The sequence below is a fragment of the Oncorhynchus kisutch genome, linkage group LG9, assembly GCF_002021735.2.
Source record: "Oncorhynchus kisutch isolate 150728-3 linkage group LG9, Okis_V2, whole genome shotgun sequence".
NCBI lineage: Eukaryota > Metazoa > Chordata > Actinopteri > Salmoniformes > Salmonidae > Oncorhynchus > Oncorhynchus kisutch.
In genome coordinates, this window is record NC_034182.2 from 19,175,439 (window position 1) to 19,192,029 (window position 16,591).

At 42.6% G+C, this 16,591-nt stretch overlaps 1 protein-coding gene across 1 annotated transcript; it reads right to left on the minus strand.

The window, feature by feature from the left end:
* Positions 1–9,226: 9,226 nt before the first annotated feature.
* On the minus strand, positions 9,227–16,325 carry si:dkey-171c9.3 (uncharacterized). Its single transcript, XM_020468339.2, has 2 exons — positions 16,206–16,325; positions 9,227–11,771 (listed from the first exon to the last, which is right to left on the minus strand). The coding sequence occupies exons 1-2, from the start codon at positions 16,206–16,208 to the stop codon at positions 10,404–10,406; spliced, it is 1,371 nt and encodes a 456-aa protein (XP_020323928.1). The 5' UTR covers positions 16,209–16,325; the 3' UTR covers positions 9,227–10,403.
* Between the last annotated feature and the right edge of the window lie 266 nt (positions 16,326–16,591).

Sequence of the window (16,591 nt, forward strand, 5' to 3'; positions counted from 1 at the left end):
TTTCTGCCTATGTGTGTGTGTGTGTATGTTCCTGTCCGTATTGTGTCCCGCGGAAGGGGCTGCCCGTGGCCAAATGTGGGAGGCAAAAGTTCACAATCTAAATTCCTGCCATGTTAGATATCTGAGCTGGGGGAATACATCAGACACACACACTCACGCACGCACGCAGGCAGGCAGAAACACACCTCAGCCAAACATGTGCGCACACACACACACACACAAAAACATACCTTAGCCACACACACACACCGGACGCACACACACACAGTGCCGTTTCTAGGGATAACTGACATAAGCAGCTGCCCCGCTAGGGGGCCCCCAACCCAAAATGTATGTTCAGCTTACTGTTAGTTAGTATAGTAGAATACACAATGTGCAATTTGGAAATTTGGTAGTGCATCAGCAGTTTTACTCTTTTTACTGTATGTCAGTCACTGACAGTCACTCAATTTGCCCATGCCAGCACTTTATAGATTGCTAGGTAAATTAGTCTAGCCAGCAATCTAAACCTTCTAGTAATCATGGCTGAATTACTGACCAGATACACAAGGCATGTGCCCAGGGACCCTGACCTCTAGGGGGCCCCCATTGATTTTGTTAGTCACTCTCACTGCGACATCATATGAACATGGCATGCACAATAAATATAAGTATGTGAACACCCCTTCAAATTAGTGGATTTGGCTATTTCAGCCACACCGTTGCTGACAGGTGTATAATATCGACCACACAGTCATGCAATCTCCATTGGCAGTAGAATGGCCTTACTGGAGAGCTCAGTGACTTTCAATGTGGCAATATCATAGGATGCCACCTTTCCAACAAATCAGTTCTTCAAATGTCTGCCCTGCTAGAGCTGCCACGGTCAACTGTAAATGTTGTTATTGTGAAGTGGAAATATCTAGGAGCAACAACGGCTCAGCAGTGAAGTGGTAGGCCACACAAGCACACAGAATGGGGACCATCGAGTGCTGAAGCACATAGCGCTTCAAAAACCTTCTGTCCTCGGTTCCATCTATCACTACCGAGTTCCAAACTGCCTCTGGAAGAAATGTCAGCACGCTTCCTGCCCCAATGCATAGTGCCAACTGTAAAGTTCTGGCTAGGCCCCTTAGTTCCAGTGAAGGGAAATAATTAATATATTTCATATATACAATTGGATATTTCATATCCAATTGGTAGTTACAGTCTTGTCCCATTGCTGCAACTCACGTACTGACTAGGGAGAGGCAAAGATCGAGAGCCATGAGTCCTCCAGAACACGACCCTGCCAAACCACACTGCTTCTTGACACACTACTCACTTATCCCGGAAGCCAGCCTCACCAATGTGTCAGAAGAAACACTGTTCAACTGGCGAGCGAGTCAGTATGCATGCTCCCGGCCCACCACAGGAGTCACTAGAGTGCAATGGGACAAGGACATCCCGGCCGGCCATAGCTAGGTTGCAATGGAGCCCGCTTAGCCTGGAATAGCTAACAAACGTTTCCAGAAGCTGTACAAGCTGTGTTTATTATGCACTTGTCCAGGACAGAATTAACAATCCGAAGTTCCAATGTGACTATGCTTAAAACACAAATCTCAATTCTGTGCAAATTTATGGAGAGAAATGTTTGTCTTTCTCAACGACACCTTGTCATCAATCCCTATCTGAATGGCCTGTGCTAAATGGAACTTGCCTGCCAAGGAAACCGAAAGCAGCAGCATGATGCTAAGCAGACGGGAGTAACTGAGAGAGGTTCGGAGCAGATTGACATCAGAAATAATAGCTTAGCTGCACCGGTGCCTGATCTACCTGCGCCTTCATCAAATAAAAAATCTAATCAAATTTTATTTGTCACATACACATGGTTAGCAGATGTTTATGGGAGTGTAGCGAAATGCTTGTGTTTCTAGTTCCGACCATGCAGTAATATCTAACAAGTAATCTAACAATTTCACAACAACTACCTTATACACACAAGTGTAAGGGAATGAATAAGAATATGTACATAAAAATATTTGGATGAGCGATGGCCAAACGGCATTGGCAAGATCCAGTAGATGGTATAGAGTACAGTATATACATATAACATGAGTAAGGTAGGGTATGTAAACATCATATAAAGTGGCATTGTTTAAAGTGGCTACTGATACATTTATTACATCCAATTTTTTATTATTAAAGTGGCTAGAGATGAGTCAGTATGTTGGCAGCAGCCACTCAATGTTAGTGGTCCCAGCTTTGATGCATCTGTACTGACCTCGCCTTCTGGATAATAACGGGGTAAACAGGCAGTGGCTCGGGTGGTTGTTGTCCTTGATGATATTTTTGGCCTTTCTTGTGACATCGGCTGGTGTAGGTGTCCTGGAGGGCAGGTAGTTTGCCGCCGGTGATGCATTGTGCAGACCTCACTACCCTCTGGAGAGCCTTATGGTTGTGGGCGGGGCAGTTGCCGTATCAGGCGGTGATACAGCCCGACAGGATGCTCTCGATTGTGCATCTGTAAAAGTTTGTGAGTGTTTCTGATGACAAGCCAAATTTCTTCAGCCTTCCTGAGGTTAAAGAGGCGCTGCTGCAACTTCTTCACCACGCTGTCTCTGTGGGTGGACCATTTCAGTTTGTCTGTGATGTGTACGCCGAGGAACTTTCCACCTTCTCCACTATTGTCCTGTCGATGTGGATAGGGGGGTGCTCCCTCTGCTGTTTCCTGAAGTCCACGATCATCTCCTTTGTTTTGGTGACATTGAATGTGGGGTTATTTTCCTGACACCACACTCCGAGGGCCCTCACCTCCTCCCTGTAGGCCGTCTCGTCAGCAGGGTGGAGATGTTGTTTCCTACCCTCACCACCTGGAGGCGGCCTGTCAGGACGTCCAGGACCCAGTTGCACAGGGCGGGGTCGAGACCCAGGGTCTCGAGCTTAATGACGAGTTTGTAGGGTACTATGTTGTTAAATGCTGAGCTGTAGTTGAAGAACAGCATTCTTACATAGGTATTCCTCTTGTCCAGATGGGTTAGGGCAGTGTGCAGTGTGATTGCGATTGCGTCGTCTGTGGACCTATTGGAGCGGTAAGCAAATTGGAGTGGGTCTAGGGTGTCAGGTAGGGTGGAGGTGATATGGTCCTTTACTAGTCTCCCAAAGCACTTCATGATGACGGAAGTGAGTGCTATGGGGCGATAGTCATTTAGCTCAGCTATCTTAGCATTCTTGGGAACAGGAACAATGGTGGCCCACTTGAAGCATGTAGGAACAGAAGACTGGGATAAGGATTGATTGAATATGTCCGTAAACACACCAGCCAGCTAGTCTGCGCATGCTCTGAGGCCGAGGCTAGGTATCCCGTCTGGGCCGGCAGCCTTCCGAGGGTTAACACGTTTAAATGTTTTACTCATGTTGGCTGCAGTGAAGGAGAGCCCGCAGGTTTTGGTAGCGGGCCGTGTCAGTGGCACTGTATTGTCTTAAAAGCGAGCAAATAATTTGTTTAGTTTGTCTGGGAGCAAGACATCGTGAACCATGACGGGGCTGGTTTTCTTTTTGTAGTCCGTGATTGGCTGTAGACCCTGCCACATACCTTTCATGCCTGAGCCATTGAATTGCGACTCTACTTTGCCTCTATACTGATGCTTAGCTTGTTTGATTGCCTTGCGTAGGGAATAGCTTCACTGTTTGTATTCGGGCATGTTTCCGGTCGCCTTGCCCTGATTAAAAGCTGTGGTTCGCGCTTTCAGTTTTGCGCGAATGCTACCATTAATCCACGGTTTCTGATTGGGGAAGGTTTTAATAGTCGCTGTGCGTACAACATCACTGATGCACTTGCTAATAAACTCGCTCACCGAATCAGCGTATTCATCAATGTTATTGTCCGACGCTATCTTGAAGTTCTTTCAATGTTCAATCCAATGTTCTTTCACGGCTGTCGATGTGTCTGCTTGGGGGGGATATACACTACTGTGATTATAATCGAAGATAATTCCCTTGGTAGATAATGCGGTCGGCATTTGATTGTATGGAACTCTATATCAGCTTAACAAAATGACTTGAGTTCCTGTATGTTGTTATGATCACACCACGTCTAGTTAATCATAAGGCATACACCCCCGCCCTTCTTCTTACTATAAAGATGTTTGTTTCTGTCGGCGTGATGCATGAAGAAACCAGGTGGCTGTACCGGCTCTGATAACGCATCCCGAGTGAGCCATGTTTCCGTGAAACAAAGAACTTTACAATCTCTGATGTCTCTCTGGATTTCGTCTACCTTGTTGTCAAGAGACTGGACATTGGCGAGTAGTGTACTCGGGAGCGGTGCGCGATGTGCCAGTCCACGGAGCCTGACCAGAAGACCGCTCCGTCTTCCCCTTCTGCGGCGCCGTTGTTTTGGGTCGCCGGCTTGGATCCGATCCATTGTCCTGGGTGGTGGACCAAACAGAGGATCCGCTTCGGGAAAGTCGTATTCCTGGTCGTAATGTTGGTGAGTTGGTGTTGCTCTGATCTCCAATAGTTCCTTCCGGCTGTATGATTTTCTGGGGTAACAATGTAAGAAATAATACATTAAAAAACAAAATACTGCATAATGTCCTAGGAGCGCAAAGCAAGGCGGCCATCTCTGTCGGCGCCGGAAGTTTCTGGGATTGCCTGTGTCTGCGATGGCGTTGCTGACTTCAACTCTAGCAGAGGCTTTGTTGTCGGGTTGGGCTCCTTTTCCTCTCTCTGGATCTGACGGTGCACTGCCTGCTGTGGGAGGTCTGGACCTTTAGCTGGGAGCAGCGCGCGTACACTTTCCTGCTTCTCTTGGGCTCCGTGAAAAACTCAACTAATTGTGTAAGGGGTGGGACTGGGCGGATTTCGCCATTCCCTTCTCCGGCAGTTGTATTGGGCAATTCAATAGTGAGAAATGTCTTAGTCCCTGAAGCAAAAACGTTATGCTATTCAGGAGCATCAGTACAGGACATCAATAAGCTGCTCCCAAACATTTTAAACCAGCATCAGGAAACTGAATCTATCATAGTTCATGTTCGATGCAATGACATTATGAAGGGCAGCTCATAACAGCTGAAGATGGATTTTAAATGACTGATTAGGTAACTATTTGACACCCAACAAACACCCCATAATATCTGTCCCTCTGCCCTCTCTAAATCGTGGCATTGAACGGTTCAGCAGACTTTTAGCACTCCATAACTGGCTACGAGACTATTGCAGCTCTGTAAGTGTATACTTTTTTGAGAATGTTGATACCTTCTGGAAACAAAGCTCGTATTATAAAGAGGATGGGATCCAACCAAATCATTTGGGTTCCTCGATCCTTTCACAGCATTATAAGGCTGCGTGGAGACAATGATTCATCAATGACCTAAACCCAGCTCATTTAATTCCTTCCATTGTGTCACTGAGTTACATAATGCTTCAGCAACTGTACGTTATCCCAGGGGCATTGGAAGACACAATGTAAAGTAGCCTAACTTATGTCCCTCTTTCTGCACTGAATGCCTCTGCTGATCCCACAGCTACTGTATGCAGTGTGTCTATGAACCAGCGTGATACTGTTATCACTGAGGGAATGTGCCCTAGCAGGAAGTCCACCATGTGCAGCTCACCCTACACCAACATAAATGACAGGAACATGTCTACCTCTGCTATGCTTCTCTGCTAAGCAATAAAAATAATCAAGCATCCCAGAAAAGTGCTAAAATTAGCCCAATTTAACATACAGTACCCGTAAAAAGTTTGGACACACCTACTCATTCATGTGTTTTTCTTTATTTTTACATTGTAGAATAATAGTGAAGACATGAAAACTATGAAATACCACATATGGAATCATGTAGTAACCAAAAAACGGTTAAACACATTCTTCAATGTAGCTATGATTAACGACTCATACAGGAACAGGACTCATACAGGAACTCAAGTCCTTTTGTTCACCTGACCTAGAATACCTCACAATCAAATGCCGACCGTATTATCTCCCAGGAGAATTCTCTTCAGTTATCGTCACAGCCGTGTATATCATCCCTCAAGCCGTTACCACGACAGCCCTCAAAGAACCACATCTCCTGAGGCCGAATTAATAGTAGCTGGGGATTTAAATAAAGCAAATTTGATGAAAGGCCTGCCGAAGTTCTATCAACACATTGACTGACATCGACCACTGCTACTCCAACTTCCGGGATCCCCACAAGGCCCTACCCGCCATCCTTTTAGCAAATCTAATCACAACTCCATTTTGCTCCACCCTTCCTACAGGCAGAAACTCAAACAGGAAGTACCCATGCTAAGGACTATTCAACGCTGGTCTGACCAATCAGAATCCATGCTTCAAGATTGTTTTGATCAAGCTAGATAGATGGCAGCATTCACACAAAACTGAAAGTGACAGCGCATTTAACAATGGCAAGGTGACTGGGAATATGACAGAATACAAACAGTGTAGTTATTCCCTCTGTCAGGCAATCAAACAGGCAAAATGTCAGTATAGAGACAGAGTGGAGTCACAATTCAACACAATAGAGTGCCCAGAGTGAACTGCCTCCTACTCTGTCCCAGATGCAAATATACAGTGGGGCAAAAAAGTATTTAGTCAGCCACCAATTGTGCAAGTTCTCCCACTTAAAAAGATGAGAGAGGCCTGTAATTTTCATCATAGGTACACTTCTACTATGACAAACAAAATTAGAAAAAAAATCCAGAAAATCACATTGTAGGATTTTTTATGAATTTATTTGCAAATTATGGTGGAAAATAAGTCTTTGGTCAATAACAAAAGTTTATCTCAATACTTTGTTATATACTCTTTGTTGGCAATGACAGAGGTCAAATATTTTCTGTAAGTCTGCAGATCTCCTCTAGAGCAGTGATGTTTTGGGGCTGTTGCTGGGCAACACGGACTTTCAACTCCCTCCAAAGATTTTCTATGGGGTTGAGATCTGGAGACTGGCTAGGCCACTCCAGGACCTTGACATGCTTCTTACGAAGCCACTCCTTCGTTGCCCCGGGCGGTGTGTTTGGGATCATTGTCATGCTGAAAGACCCAGCCACGTTTCATCTTCAATGCCCTTGCTGATGGAAGGAGGTTTTCACTCAAAATCTCAAGATACATGGCCCCATTCATTCTTTCCTTTACACAGATCAGTCATCCTGGTCCCTTTACAGAAAAACAGCCCCAAAGCATGATGTTTCCACTCCCATGCTTCAAAGTAGGTATGGTGTTCTTTAGGTGCAACTCCAAACACGACGAGTTGAGTTTTTACCAAAAAGTTATATTTTGGTTTCATCTGACCATATGACATTCTCCCAGTCTTCTTCTGGATCATCCAAATTCTTTCTAGCAAACTTCAGACGGGTCTGGACATGTACTGGCTTAAGCAGGGCGACACGTCTGGCACTGCAGGATTGAGTCTCTGGCGGCGTGTGTGTTACTGATGATAGGCTTTGTTACTTTGGTCCCAGCTCTCTGCAGGTCATTCACTAGGTCCCCCCGTGTGGTTCTGGGATTTTTGCTCACCGTTTTTGTGATCATTTTGAACTCCCGGGACGAGATCTTGCGTGGAGCCCCAGATCGAGGGAGATTATCAGTGGTCTTGTATGTCTTCCATTTCCCAATAATTGCTCCCACAGTTGATTTCTTCAAACCAAGCTGCTTACCTATTGCAGATTCAGTCTTCTCAGCCTGGTGCAGGTCTACAATTTTGTTTCTGGTGTCCTTTGACAGATCTTTGGTCTTGGCCATAGTGAAGTTTGGAGTGTGACTGTTTGAGGTTGTGAACAGGTGTCTTTTGTACTGATAACAAGTTCAAACAGGTGCCATTAATACAGGTAACGAGTGGAGAACAGAGGAGCCTCTTAAAGAAGAAGTTACAGGTCTGTGAGAGCCAGAAATCTTGCTTGTTTGTAGGTTTCACACTAAAATCACTTGTTTTTCTAGTCAGAATTTTCTTGTAGTCTCAATATGCCTCCCTTTCTCCACCCAACACACACACACACACACACACACACACACACACACACACACACACACACACACACACACACACACACACACACACACACACACACACACACACACACACACACACTAACACAAGCTCAAAAGAGAGGAAAAAACACACACACTGACCTCATCCTTACTCCCACTCTCTCCCCGGGCCGGGTTTATGGAAGTGGGGTTATTTTTTACTAGTAGCTTAAAACCACTAGTAGAATCTATGCTAAGGTGCATTGAAAGTGTTCTGGCAGCTTGTTGTGGCACAACACCCTTTTAGGACACTTTAAATCAAATCAAATCCAATCAAATTTTATTTGTCACATACACATGGTTAGCAGATGTTAATGCGAGTGTAGCGAAATGCTTGTGCTTCTAGTTCCGACAATGCAGTAATAACCAACAAGTAATCTAACTAACAATTCCAAAACTACTGTCTTATACACAGTGTAAGGGGATAAAGAATATGTACATAAGGATATATGAATGAGTGATGGTACAGAGCAGCATAGGCAAGATACAGTAGATGGTATCGAGTACAGTATATACATATGAGATGAGTATGTAAACAAAGTGGCATAGTTAAAGTGGCTAGTGATACATGTATTACATAAGGATGCAGTCGATGATATAGAGTACAGTATATACGTATGCATATGAGATGAATAATGTAGGGTAAGTAACATTATATAAGGTAGCATTGTTTAAAGTGGCTAGTGATATATTTACATCATTTCCCATCAATTCCCATTATTAAAGTGGCTTGAGTTGAGTCAGTGTCAGTGTCAGTGTGTTGGCAGCAGCCACTCAATGTTAGTGGTGGCTGTTTAACAGTCTGATGGCCTTGAGATAGAAGCTGTTTTTCAGTCTCTCGGTCCCAGCTTTGATGCACCTGTACTGACCTCGCCTTCTGGATGATAGCGGGGTGAACAGGCAGTGGCTCGGGTGGTTGATGTCCTTGATGATCTTTATGGCCTTCCTGTAACATCGGGTGGTGTAGGTGTCCTGGAGGGCAGGTAGTTTGCCCCCGGTGATGCGTTTGTTGTTTTCTTAATTTTGGCAGATACCTGTATGTGCTTGTAATAAAACTTAATCCACAGTTATTTTTGACCCTCTGTGGCTAGATTATTCTCTTTGGTGTATTTTGAACATTGAGAGCGTGCTCCTGTGTTTGGATAAAACATGTATTATAATGCAGTATATTTGGGCCCAGTACGTGCTTGGGCCCAGGCACTGACTCATACAATTCAAGAGTCACATATTTATTAAGCATTTTGTAGTTACTTTTATTAACCTTTCCAGCGGTCCCTGTAGCATACAATCAAACCGTTGTGATTAGAACACGTATTTAGAACGTTCAATTTCGAATGACACAACAATCAGAATTTGAGCTGGCCACAGTTTTTTCAGAAACAATTTGCACAAACAGAGTCCTTACAAAGTTATGTCCAGAATGGGAACAGTTTATTTTTGGATGCAATATTCAGACATTCACAGAAGTAGCTACAGCATAACACAATCATCCAAACCGGAAAAATGTTAACTACATTTGTCCTAGCGCTATCTGAGGAAAGATTGATATATTACAAGCGGTCATATTTTTATAACTCTCGGCTTACAGAAACTACAATATGAATGAGCTAATAGCAATTACTATTTATAATTAATCACATCATGGGTGAGCGAAATAATTGAGTAAAGAACTTTCTAGATATCGAATGTAATCCGATGATGGGTAGTTTGTGTGCTCCACCATGCTTGTTTTTTTTTCATCAACCAAAGATAATAAGAGGAGACAAGATGAGATTGGTCTGTTTATAGTAGGCATGTTGAAGGGGGTGAAATGGACTACTTCTATGTGAATTAATGAAGAGGCAAATATTGTCAATTTTCTCTTTCAGTTAAAGTTACAGTTCAGGTTCAAGTGCACAACAATGTTGTCTGACCACTAACTCTAACCTTGTGGCATATTGTCAGTAAGCAATTATACATAAACAATGCATTCTTCATGTTGGATTTAGGTTATAGCCCATGTACATCAACCTCATCGGTTCTGTCATTTTGACCACTAACTCCAACCTTGTGGCAATATCATCAGAAGTTAGCAAATTTAAAGACCATTCTTAATTAGGTCTATAGCTCATGTAACAAACCTAATCATAATTGTGTGTTAAGGTTGTGTCGTATATCAAGCTCATCAGTTTTGACATTACCAACTGTTTTCCATCTCCAACACTTTGTTACGGAGCTGTCTATTACTCTAATGTCGCCCTCTTGGGGTCAGTTAGTTTATTTTTTACCACCAGGCCGTCCAACACAGTCCAACCAGCCTGGAAAACTACACATATTCCCTATATGGTGCATTTTCTTTGACCAGAGATCTGGTCAAAAGTAGTCCACCATACAGGGATTAGGGTGTAATTTGGGATGCAACCCTGGAGAGCTACATACACTGCTTCCTGGAGGCTTCCATTACACAACACCTCACCACAGCTCGGGCCAAGTCTTCAGCATAGGATTGACTGATTACAGAGGTTGGCGAGTGGTCTGGAGGGTGGGCTGTGATAGTGGACAGATCCAGATCCATCTCATTAGTTTTGGGTGAGCAAAGTTGGATGCTGGATGACTGGTTGGGATTGGTTGGATAGGGATAGACAATTAGATGAGCCCCTTGGTCCATTGGGTTTGGTTCCCTTCTCCCTATCTGCTCCTGCCGGAGAACCAGGGAGTCATGGAGAGAGGCTGCCTTCTGCTCTTCCCATCCCATGGAGAGTGCATCTGAGACCAGCCTTCCAATGTACTTCCTCAGCCTCACCTCACTGATGGAGGATGTGATGATTTGATCAACCATTTGATCACATATCAGAGAGAGGCCGTCAATATTTGTCATGTTATTTGTCATCCAGGTGGTGATCTCATCAGAGAGTGCATCCACATATAGTGCATCCACATATGCCATCAGCTTGGCTCTCCTTCCGTGGGGTCCTCGCTCTTCATAACCGTCCATCAAAATACCTGTTGGTAAATCAAACTCTTCCTCTTCCTCTTCTTTCCAAATGTCCTCTCTCTCAGAACACTCCAGAGAAAGAGAGCTCAACAGACGCCCAATGAAATCCTCCCCCTCCCGGGTGTCCTCGACCTCCCCCACAGTCTCCAATGCGAGCCCCCCTTCTCTGTGCTTTTCCTTAGGGGTAGGGGGAGGGGGAGAGGGGAGGAACTCTTTAGCCAAACCCCCCTTTAGTTTTTGGGTAAAGCTAGCCCTGCTCTGGACCATCTCTGGGAAAAGAGGGGTGGTTGGGGGGGCATCTGGGTAGTCCAGTGATCCCACTGTAGGAAGCCCAGACTGGGGTAAGAAGGAGCAGTAGGAGTGGGTGTGTTTGGAGGGTTGTGACTTGATGGTCACATTGGGGTTATATTGAGGTTTCTCACCATTGCCACTCATCTCTGTATGCATATGAACCTCCCCATGTATTGTATTGTGTAGTCCCTGCTCCCTTCTATCTGAGGATGGGCTGGGGTTGGAAGATGACCAAGATCTTGTATTAGACCAAAAGATCTCACTTCTAATTGCTTCCTTCAAGGCAGCTGTGATGGCCAGAGAGGCTAACTTCTCAGCCAGTCTCTCCTGGACTGGAGGACACCTGGATGAGGACTCATATGTAGCTGAGTATATTATGTCTTCAGCCATGGTGTGGGCGAAACCGTGAATGGTTCTTTCATTGTCTGGGCTGGGATCTAGAACCTTCAGGCTCACACTTTCTGGACTGGGTTCTGGAACGTTTTGGACCCCATTCAATACCTCCATTGGAACCTATTAATAAAAAATAAAAATCCAAAAGACACATTTAGTTTGAGTTTATTGTACACATTTGAGAGCTAAGAGCTGTATTGTGGTACACAGTTACATTGGTTTTTTATTTATTTATAAAAAAATTCAGGGGGGTAAAGTACTAAAGTAAAAACACTTTAAAGTACTACTTAAGTAGTTTTTGGGGGTATCTGTAGTTTAGTTGACTAATTATATTTTTGACAACTTTTACTTTTACTTCACTACATTCCTAAATAAAATAATGTACTTTTTACTCCATATATTTTCCCTGACACACAAAAGTACTCATTTTGATTCCTTAGCGGGACAGGAAAATGGTCCAATTCACATACTTATCAAGAGAACATCCATGGACATCCCTACTGCCTTTTAATCTGGCGGACACACTAAACACAAATGCTTAATTTGTAAATTGTGTTGGAGTATGCCCCTGGCTATCTGTAGATTTTTTAAAAAGAAAAACATTTTGTTGTTTGGTTTGCTTAAGAAGCAATTTGAAATTATCTTTACTTTCACCGGGTGATTTTCACTTTTGCTTGAGTCATTTTATATGAAGGTATCTTTACTTTTACTTAAGTATGACAATTGGATACTTTTTCCACCACTGTTCAAGTTAAAGTTTATGTTGTCTGTGTGTTCCTGTGTTTCTATTGTCACAGACTACAGTAGGGTTGGGAAAAGACAGTGGTCGGAAACCACAGCCAGTGTGTGTGTGTATGCGTGTTGTGCGTGAAAAAGACAGAGGTTGGAAACCCACAGCGAGCCTGCCAATCACCACAGCTGTCAAGGTTCCAGGAAGTCAGTGGGTCACATGACAGACTGACAGGAATTGCAGTTTTATTTAGATCAGAGATGAAAGAGAAACCGTTTGGCTTTGTTCTTCAGTCTTTTACTGTGGTTGAATGTCTGACTTTATAAGAGCTTCTATGATACATTGTAAAGCCAATACCTACTCTCTCTGCCTTTGCATGCTCTACAATATTAGGCTACTACAAGAAAGTGAGAAAAAAGATGTACAAAGTTAGACTAGAAGACATTTATTATCCCAAACTTGGGAAATTTGATTGGCATTTTAAGCTTCACATCATCACCAAGTACATTCAGATAACTATGAGTACTCGGAAATATTTCACAACACTTACCTTCACTTACAAGTACAAAAAAAACTATTAAAACGTTCTTGGCTTTCTCACTGCCAGAGCATGTCTATAACACATAATTGAACTGGCACAAAGTCAAGGCGTGTATTCCTGTCTATGTTATTACAGAGAACTGACCTGAAACCCAGGATGTGTTTTGATAGATGATGGAAGTGTGTGTGTGTTGGATAATTTCACAGATGTAATACAGCTCAATAAAGGATAGATCACAGTAGCAACAGTGTGTCAGGGTGTTCTAATGGATAACTGTATCCACATGTGAAATGTATTTGGTTTGAATGTGTGTGCAGGGGAGGCTCCTCAGAGGAGGAAGGGGAGGACCCATCCTCCTCAATGAATTTCATAAAAATACAATTTAATTTTTTAAAGATAAACTATACTAAATATTATTTAAAAACACACTGTTTTGCAATGAAGGTCTACAGTAGCGTCAACAGCAGTCCGTAGGGTAGCACCATGGTGTAGCCGGAGGACAGCTAGCTTCCGTCCTCCTCTTGGTACATTGACTTAGGATCTCACAAAACCTAGGATCTCACCTCCTTCATTAACTTACACAGTAATTATGACAACTTCTGGAGGATGTCCTCCAAGATATGAAAGCCCTTGCAGCATGAACGGACATGTTGTTCACACAATCAAAGGATCAGAGAATGCATTTTTATATTATTTTACTTAACCTTTATTTAACTAGGCAAGTCAGTTAAGAACAAAGTCCTATTTACAATGACAGCCTAACCCGGACGGCGCTGGGCCAATTGTGCACCGCCCAATGAAACTCCTAATCACGGCCAATTGTGATACAGCCTGGAATCAAACCAGGGTCTGTAGTGACGTCTCTAGCACTGAGATGCAGTGCCTTAGACCGATGCACCACTCGGGAGCCCCACAAATCTAGTACTGAAACCATAAGCTACTGCTAGCTAGCACTGCAGTGCATAAAATGTGGTGAGTAGTTGACTTAAAGAGAGAGAAAGACAATACTTGAAGAGATTTGAACAAATACATTTTTTTAAATGAAGGAGAAGCAAGAGAAAGATTGTCATTTCTTTTCAGTTTCTGTTTCACTTACTTAGCTAGCAAATGCAGCTAGATAGGTAGCATACTCAAAACACTCTGCTTAACGAGAGGAATGCTATGTTAGCTAGCTGGCTTTGACTAACCAACAAAACACTGGGAATTTTCCAAGTAAAGGTACGTTTTTGGTTTTACAATTGTATTGCCAACGGGGCCTGCATGTGTAACTGCTAAACTGCTAACTGACTATGCACTGTAAAGTTAGTGCATGATTGTAGTGGGTTTACTAACTCGTTAGTCGTATTAGCTATGCTGACTATAACGTTACTTTAGCTAATATGGTGACAACGATGTAGGCTGTGTGTAGCAGTTATGATATGGTTTGGCTTGGAAAGTTTTTTTTTCTTGATCACATAGAGCTGATGTGTTGTGCAGTGAAGTCCACAAATGAAGGGAAAGGATGAGAGGATGAGAGTGCATAGTTGTGAGAAGGAATACAAGGTGGCTGCTATGAATGCGAACTGTGTTTACGTGTGACCAGGGGTGTATTTGTTCCGCCGATTCTGTTGAAAAACGTTTCTTAAACGGAAGCAAACGGAATGAAAAAGGGATAAACATACCTGACTTTGTCCAATATAAACTCTAATGTTCAACTTTTGGACTAATGATTACACCCTAGATCAGCTTGATGCAGTCAAGAGTGTGCAAGGCGGTATTGAATGTGTTGCTGTCTGTCCATGTGTCACTGTTTGTCACCTCAATATTTTCTCTCAACCTGTGTGCACCTACATTCTAAATTTTTATTCATAGACTAGGTTGTAGCAACCTCATGAGTATCATAAAGTAGCATACACCTAGTGATGTTACATTGAACTGGGTGAATGGAACATGAATGACAGTCATCCAATATGCTGTAATAGAAATAAGGCCATGCTCATAAAACATACAAATTTCCACGTAGACACATGCTTCTCCCCAAATGGCACCTTATTTCCTATGTAGTGCATTACTTCTGACCAGAGTCCTACAGGCTCTGTTAAAAAGTAATGCACCATGTACATGTACATGTAATAGTAATATCTTGCACGCTCCAAAATTTTTACAATATTTTTTGATTTTATCCTAAAACAATATTTTGTTTAAAAAGTAAAGTACTTCGTAAAGTTAATTATGCCGTTGACCTTAACAAGGGCCACAGGATCAGTGGAAGCAAACTCTCCCCATAACATCAAAGATGCACCATCATATTTTACCGTAATTTTGAGGTCATTTTGTGCATTTTATTTATTTTTTGTTGCCAACGAGCTCTATTTTCATGTCATCTGACCATAGCACCGTCTGCAGTTTGAAAAACGGCATTGGCACTTGGATTGGAACCGGTGCTATGGTCAAATGACATGAACATAGAGCTATTTTGCCACGCACACCAGTTGTGGGTTTGGTATTGAAAAACAGAAGCATATGCAGAAAAATACCTCATAAATATGGTAAAATATGGTGGTTGATCTTTGATGTTATTGGTCTATTTTACTTCCACTGGTCCTGAGGCCCTTGCTAAGGTCAACAGCATCATGAACTTTACCAAGTACCAGGACATTTTAGCCAAAAAGCTGGTTACCTCTGCCAGGAGGCTGACACTTGGCCACTAGTGGATCTTCCAGTAAAGCAATAACCGCAAGCACTAATCAAAATCCGCCCCCAAAATGTTTATTGACCACAAAATCAACATTTCAGTCTCCTGAATTGACCCCATTTAAAATGTGGTTTTGAATTGAAAAGGTCAGTCCATAATAGCTGACAAAGGATCTGGAAAGATTCTGAATGGAGGAATGGTCTAAGATCCCTCCCAACGTGTTCTCCAATCTCATAAAACATTTTTAGAAAAAGGCTCAGTGTCATTATCCTCGCCATTGAAGACTGCTATTGAAGACAGGGGTGCCAATCATTTGTATTACTTTTTAAAATGTTGTATTACTTGTTAAGAAAAATCTCTTTCCTTGAGAAATTGTATTAGCATAAAATAATATGATTTCCTTTTTCTGAGCATGCAATATAATAATATTTCTTTTATACTGTCTTTTTGCTTATCTTTATTTAAGGGTGCAAAAAATGATGGACCTAACTGTATAGGATTTCTAGAAATAAAGGATAAATAAATTAAGAGATTGGAGAAAAGACTAGCTCTAGAGAAGAGACAGTAAAGAAAGTAAAGAAAACCTTTTTAGGCATGTAGGCTACTCACCATGTTCTATCTGCGAAAGAAGCGTCAGGCAAGAGAAGACATGACAGGCTTGCTGTAGCTGAGATGCAAATGGCCATGATGAGGAAATAGATATACTGTTATGAGCATATACTCACTTCCTGTGTGTGTAATATGAGACGGAAATATGAGAGAGATAGAGAGAGAGAGAGAGAGCGAGATATTAAAAGGTCAAATGGTTATAGAGAGTGTTGTAATTTATGTCACCCTTTCATTCTAATGCAAAATAATTCTGGCACATGAAAATAGGACTAGGCCCGCCAATTTGTTAAAAGAACCCTAGGGACTTTTTGTAATATGAATTTGACTTTCAAATAGGAGTGCTTCAACAGTAAAAAAAATATATTTGCGTGAACTTTTTGTCTGTT